General features: G+C 57.6%; 1 protein-coding gene across 1 annotated transcript in view; it reads right to left on the bottom strand.

Annotated features, from left to right (window-relative positions):
• The window catches only part of FAM240C (family with sequence similarity 240 member C), a 7,120-nt gene extending 1,928 nt beyond the window's left edge, over window positions 1-5,192 (bottom strand). The window contains exons 1-2 of the mRNA XM_077758566.1: window positions 5,112-5,192; window positions 677-825 (exon numbers count right to left, since the gene is read on the bottom strand). Coding sequence (XP_077614692.1) covers window positions 677-822 — 146 coding nt within the window. The 5' untranslated portion in view covers window positions 823-825; window positions 5,112-5,192. The remainder of the gene's footprint in view (window positions 1-676; window positions 826-5,111) is intronic.
• Between the last annotated feature and the right edge of the window lie 1,506 nt (window positions 5,193-6,698).

Genomic DNA, 6,698 nt, shown 5'->3' with positions numbered 1-6,698 from the left:
GGGGTGAGGGATGGGGGATGGGGTGAGGGATGGGGATGGGGTGAGGGATGGGAGGGGGGATGGGGTGAGGAATGGAAGGATGGAGTGAGGGATGGGAGGTGGGATGGGGTGTGGGATGAAGAATGGGGTGAGGGATGGGGGATGGGGTGAGGGATGGGGGATAGGTTGAGGGATGGAGAGATGGGGTGAGGGATAGGAGGGGGGATGGGGTGAGGGATGGAGGGACGGGGTGAGAGATGGGAGGTGGGATGGGGTGAGGGATGGGGGATGGGGTGAGAGATGAAGAATGGGATGAGGGATGGAGGGACGGGGTGAGGGATGGGAGGTGGGATGGGGTGTGGGATGAAGAATGGGGTGAGGAATGGAGGGAAAGGGGATGGGGTGAGGGATGGGGGATGGGGTGAGGGATGGAGGGATGAAGGGACGGGGAGTGGAGGGTTGGGTGGTGGTATGTGGGACGGAGGGATGGAGGGTAGGTGGTGGCGGGTGGGTTCACAGGGATGGGGCATTCTTCTCCCAGACCTGGCGATCTAGGTTCTAAGCTGAGGTCATGTGAGTGGTGTTCTGTGGTTGCAGCCGCTCGTCCTGTGACTGGATCTGAGAGCAGGGCCGAGTGCCCCAGGGTGGGTGGGCTCTGCCCGCGGTGGCCCCGGGCCGTGATCGGCAGTGAGCTCACCTGTCCAGGGCGCTCCTGCGGGTCCTCATGTCCTCGCTCTGTAGCTGTTTTGTGTGCAGCTTGATTTTTTCCTCCCAAAACTTCTTTATCACACCAGCATCGTAAGCCACTCTTCTGGGCTGCTTCCGAGTGAGGCTTTTACTCATCTTCTGTCAAAGGGAGAATTGATGACACTTAGCTGTTTTGTGCTGTGTTGGTTGGACGGCACAGGAAATGAGAGTGTTAACAACCATGAGGAGGGCTCGTCCCCAAATCCCTATAATGGGATTTAATAGGATCATGAGCTCAATGTGCTCAGCAGTTCTCGGAAGGCCCATGTGGAGACCCCCACACGGAATCTGTCAGGGCGGTAGTTTATAGGCACGCCTGAGAGCCGCCTCCGGAGTCTGACACATCTGATAAGGGTTAGTATCCAAAATCTAAGGCTGGGGCACCTGGGTGGCTCAGTCAGTTAAGAGTCTGACTTTGGCTCAGGTCATGATCTCCCTGTTCTGAGTTTGAGCCCTACATTGGGAGTCTGATTTGGATTCTGTCTCCCTCTCTCTCTCTGCCCCTCCCCTGCTCATGCTCTGTCTTTCTTTCTCTCTCAAAAATAAATAAACATTGAAAAAACAAAAAAAAACCAAAAAAGCCCCCAAAATCTATAAAGAACTTATACAATTCAACACAAAAAAACAAAACAAAAAACAAACAATTCCATTTAAAATGGGCAAAAGGCATGAACAGTTTCCCAAAGAAGACATTCAGGTAGCCAACAGACACATGAAAAAATGTTCAACATCACTCATCATCAGGGAAATACAAATCAAAACCACACTGAGATATCACCTCACACCTGTCAGAGTGGGTAGAATCAACAACACAGAAAACAGCAGGTGTTGGCAAGGACTCAGAGAAAGGGAAACCCTCTTACACTGTTGGTGGGAATGCAGACTTGTGCAGCCATAGTCAAAAACAGTATGGAGGTTCTTCAAAAAATTGAAAATAGAACTACCCTATGACCCCAAGATTCCATGATTGGGTATTTATACCCCCCAAATAATTTGATATTTACACCCCCATGTTTAAGTGGAATATTACTCAGCCATAAAAAGGATGCGACCTCGTCATGTGTGACAACCTGGGTAGGCCTAATGTATTATGCTGAGTGAAATAAATCAGCCAGAGAAAGACAAAAGCCATAGAATTTAACTTATATGTGGAATCTAAAAAACAAACAAACAAGCACAAAAAGCAGGAGGAGACCCATAAATGCAGAGAACACACTGGTGGTTGCCAGCGGGGAGGGGTAGGGGTGGACAGACGGGTGCAGGGGAGAGGGAGGGCCCGGCTTCTGGTTACGGGGTGAATGAATCATGGGGATGGAAAGCCCAGCACGGGGACACAGCCAGCGGCGCTGAGCTAGGTGGTGCGGTGACAGCCGGGAGCTACGCTTGTGGGGAGCTCAGCACCCCATCCACGCCGGTCCAGCCACTGCGTACACCCGACATAATGTGACGTCAACCACACTCCAGTAACAAAGTTACAAGAAAAGAAGGACCTTGAAGTTGACGTTTAACAAAACTCATCTCCCGACATCGTGCTTCACATGCGCGTATTTCAAAGCTGGAGGCACAGAGTTCCAGGACTGAGTCCTCACAGGAACCAGGAGGCTGCTGGGCGCCAGGGGCAGGTCACCTGGGAACAGGGGGGACGCACTGGGGGACCTTCGGGGACAGGGCGGAGGCTGAAAGCAGCAAGATGGGCCAGGTGGTGGCCCTGCCGTCAGGTGCAGACCAGGCTTTGCTGCCTCCTCCGCCTGGCCCTCCCCTCGGGCCCTGCAATGGCACCTTGGGGACCGTCACAGAGAAGGGGCCAGGAACTTCCACGGCTGTTTGGCAGGAATTTTGTGTGGATTCCATGAAAAGAAAAATCTGGGCTTCTATTTTATGTCTTTTAAATGTCACTTCCTACAGCTGATTTTGTTGTGTTTTACTGGAGTTCCCGTCCACGATGCACTGGACACAGCCGGGCCCCGGCATGCACTCTGAGGAACCCCAGGCCCGCCACGTGTCAGCAGGTCCAGGCTGCTCCCCTGGGACGTCTGTCCACACCACAGCCCTGTGCCCACTCACCGTGGCCAGCCTAGGAGCCACAGCCACAGGCTCCGGCAGGCCGCTCCTTCCAGAAGCTTGGGTTTGGGGGAAGCATGGTGCCCTGCCCGCCTGACCTGTCCTGGGGACCCAGCCCTTTCCTCTCTCACTGTCGGGATCTCTCTTGGGAGCATCCACAGCGCCCAGACGGCACGTAAAACACCTGCACAGTTGGGGCCCATGGGTGTGTGCAAACATTTAAGTGAGCAGGACACGAATGAGTTAGCATCCTGAAGGTGTGGGGACCTGGGCCAGGCCTCAGGGTGATCACTGGGCCTCAGCCCCTCCTGCAGCCAGCATGTGGGGGGAGCCCTGGGGACCCTGTGACTTTGGGGTGAAGGCAGTGAGGGGGGCTTCCTTCCTTGACCTGCTGGCTGAGTCCAGCCGTGTGGAGGTTGAGGGAGAAGCCTCTCCTCCCCCACCCAGGGCCTCTGGGCTTCATGCCCCAGAAGGGCAGGGTCCGGCTCCTGGGGAAGGCCTTGCAGGCCCGGGACACGAGCCCAGAGGTGGGGGGAGGTCAGTCGGGGGCCTCCTGCCTCAGCCTGGCAGGGCTGCGGCAACTGTGCTCTCTGGGGCTTCTAGAAGCAAATGAAGACCTGTGTCCTCCACACTTAATCAGGGTCGGGAGGAGACTGCAGGACTCGGGGAATCTTGATTAAGAAGTTGAGAGTTCTGTGTCCTGACAACAGGAAGTAAGGGACCCAAGAGGAGGGGCCGTGGGCTCTGGAGAGTGACTCAGTGCTGTCCCTAGGCCTCCAATGAGGATGGAGACCAGGGAGGAGGGGGGTCCCGGAGAGAGGAGGGGAAGGGATCCCGGAGAGAGCAGGGGGAGGGGTCCTGGGAGGGGGGAGGGGTTCCTGGGAGGGAGGCTCCCTTCTGGGTTTGCAATTCCTGCTTCAGGCTCAGCTCCCGGGAGGTCTGTGGCCCCAGGGGGAGGTGGCCGTGGCATGTGGCCGTGCTGAGCTGACGTGTGTCAAGTCCACCCACTGGTTGCCTGGCAGACTTAGTGTCCCGGGCGGTGAGCAGACAGACCCTGTAGCCTGCGCTGCCTCCGGGGTCACCCAGACTGGCCTGGCACCACCACCTCACTGGCTTCCGGCTGGACTAACCCTTGTCTGAGACCACCCTGACCATGGGCCGAATGTGCCGGAACACGGGAAGGAAGTCAGCTCTGCTGTCTGAGAGGACGCGGTCCCCCAGGCCGACTGGCTCACGGCCTGTGCTTTCCGACTCCCGCTCTCAGGTCAGCTGCGAGGGCACGTGGAGCCAGGCCTGTGGGTGTGCCTGCTTGGCCTGGTCCCAGGGCTCCGCAGGCCCTGTGCTGCTGCCCCGGGTTAGAGGGGGAGCCGGGGTAACCGTCCGGGGCCCGGGTTCTTTGGACCGGGGAGGCACCTCAGCCTGCCCCTGCCCAGGCCCTGCCCCGTCCTGGGAATGCCTGGCCGTCGGGGACCCGGGCCCTGTGTCCCCTGTACTGTCTGGCTTCCGTCCTGATGAGGAAGAGACGTGCCAGCAGCTTCCCCGTTAGGGGAAAACAGGGCTGTGCCCCCAGCACATCACCCCGCAGCGGGCACTGTGCTGTACTGAGTGGTGGCTGCCGCTGTGACCGTCCAGCTGTGGACACAGGTACAATGGCCGTGGGGCCATGCAGTCCGTCGGGATGGGGTCTTGAGCTCTTTAATGCTTTTCTGGAAAAAGTCAGTCTTTGATGTTCTGGAACCTTACCTGCACGCAGCTTACCAGAAGGGCTGCCACCGGCCACGCCAGCAGCAGGGGGTCGGTGCGGAGCACCCGGCACCTGGGGGAGCACGCACCCCCGGCCGACAGCGGGCACAGCTCACCGCCTCGCTATCTGGGCGGAACCCCTCCCCGCCCTCCTGAAACCGGGCGTTGGCTTTGCGCTCGTCATACCAGGTAGAAGCGCGAGGCCGAGACCTTGCTACCCTGCTCTTGGAGGAGGCTTAGCCCTGCAGGCCCTCCCGGGGGACACACAGCAGGGGACACACAGCGGGGGTCACACAGTGGGGGTCACACATCGGGGGACACACAGCAGGGGTCACACAGCCAGGGACACACAGACGGAGGGAAAACCGGCCCCAGAGCCACGCGCAGGTGAACTCAAGGCCAGCTGGGCCTGCACACAGGGCACCGCCCAGGGCCCCGCGGGGAATCAGCCTGGAAGCGGTCGGGACAGAGGTGTGTCCTGCGTGCGCCCCGTCTCCCCTCCTTTGTGCTCGTGTGTTGGGGGCCCCCAAGCTCCCGCCCCATCTCCAGCCAGCGAGCGCGTCCAGCAAATCAGAGCTTACTTTTCAGGTGTCTCTCGGCCGATCCTGTCTGGGTGTCCTCCCGACGCTCACTCTTATACGGGCTTGGTGACACGGCCCTTGGCCCCAGGTCAGTGGCTGTAAAGCCGAGCTGTCTTCTGTCTGACCGCAGATGCCGGAGACATAATTTGGCTCCTGGCATGCAGTGCTTGGCGCACATGCGTCCCTCGGTCCTCCACCCAGAAATGCGGAGTCTGCTGGCTTTGCTCCCTGCCTCCCTGCCGGATGCGTTACTGGCAGCCAACAGCTTTCTTCTCTCGAGTCGTCACTCCGAGAAGCCCGGGGGGTTGACAGGGAGCCAGAGGGCGAGCGGAGGGCGGCATCCGGACGTCACATCGCCGGGGTGTGCCGGCTGCCGGGCATCACGCAGGGTCACGGGGCTGGTCTCGGAATGGTGGCCTTTGCATTATTTTTTATTTATTTTTTTAAAAAGTTTATTTATTTATTATGAGAGACACCGAGAGAGACAGAGCGGGAGAGGCAGGGGGCGGGGGGAGAGTCCCAAGCAGGCTCCGCACTGTCCGTGCAGAGCCGGACGTGGGGTTCAGACCCACGACCCTGGGATCACGGCTGACTGGGCCACCCAGGTGCCCCACCTTTGCAGTTGTTTTTATNCTCATTTTCATTTATGTTACATGCTGACTTTATTTTTATTTTTTAATGTAACCTATTTTCAAGTAGCTAACATACAATGTATACAATGTGCTTTTGGTTTTGGGGTGGATCCCGTGGTTCATCGTTTACGTACAACAGCCAGCACTCAGCTCAACAAGTGCCCGCCTCCGTGCCCATCCCCCACGCCCCCTCCCCCACCCTCAGTTTGTCCTCTGTACTGAAGGGTGTCTTATGGTTTGCCTCCCTCTCTATTTTCCCTCTTCCCCTCCCCCATGGTCTTCTGTTAAGTTTCTCAAGATCCACATATGAGTGAAAACATACGGTATCTTCCTTCTCTGCCTGACTTATTTCACTCAGCATAACACCCTCCAGTTCCATCCACGTGGCTGAAAATGCCAGGTTTCATTCTTTCTCGTTGCCGTGTAGTATCCCACTGTGTTTATAAGCCACGTCCTCTCATCCACTCATCAGCTGGTGGGCATTTGGCTCCTTTCATGGTCCTGTGCCTCCACCTGTGCACTGAATACGAGACGTGAAATGCAAGGCAGACATTGAAACAGCAACCACTGCACACCCGACACAATGCCTGTTGTGTGTCGTGCTGCTCTGCCTGGTTTCCAGCTCTGCTGCTCTTCCCAGAACCACACCCAGGCCTTCCTGGGCCGACACATTGTCAGCCCGTCATCCGCACACTTCCAGGAGTCCCCTGGGTGGCCAAGCCTTGGGGGGCCGTGCGTGTGTGTGCATGTGTGCAGGTGTGTGGTGTGTGCGCTTGTGTGGTGTGTGCACGCGTGTGGGCGCACTTATGTGTGCATGTGCGGTGTGTGCATGTGTGTATGAGTGTATGTGTGCATGTGTGTATGAGTGTGTGTGCGTGTGTGCGCACCTGGTGTGCGTGTGCATTTATTTACCACGTCTGCTGGTCTACTTATACGCATATTTTGTGTATATACA

This window comes from Crocuta crocuta, unplaced genomic scaffold (genome assembly GCF_008692635.1).
Source record: "Crocuta crocuta isolate KB4526 unplaced genomic scaffold, BGI_CrCroc_1.0 scaffold290, whole genome shotgun sequence".
In the NCBI taxonomy this organism is placed as follows: Eukaryota; Metazoa; Chordata; class Mammalia; order Carnivora; family Hyaenidae; genus Crocuta; species Crocuta crocuta.
The sequence above is the reverse complement of the archived record's forward strand: the minus strand, read 5'-3'. Positions and strand labels throughout refer to the sequence as shown.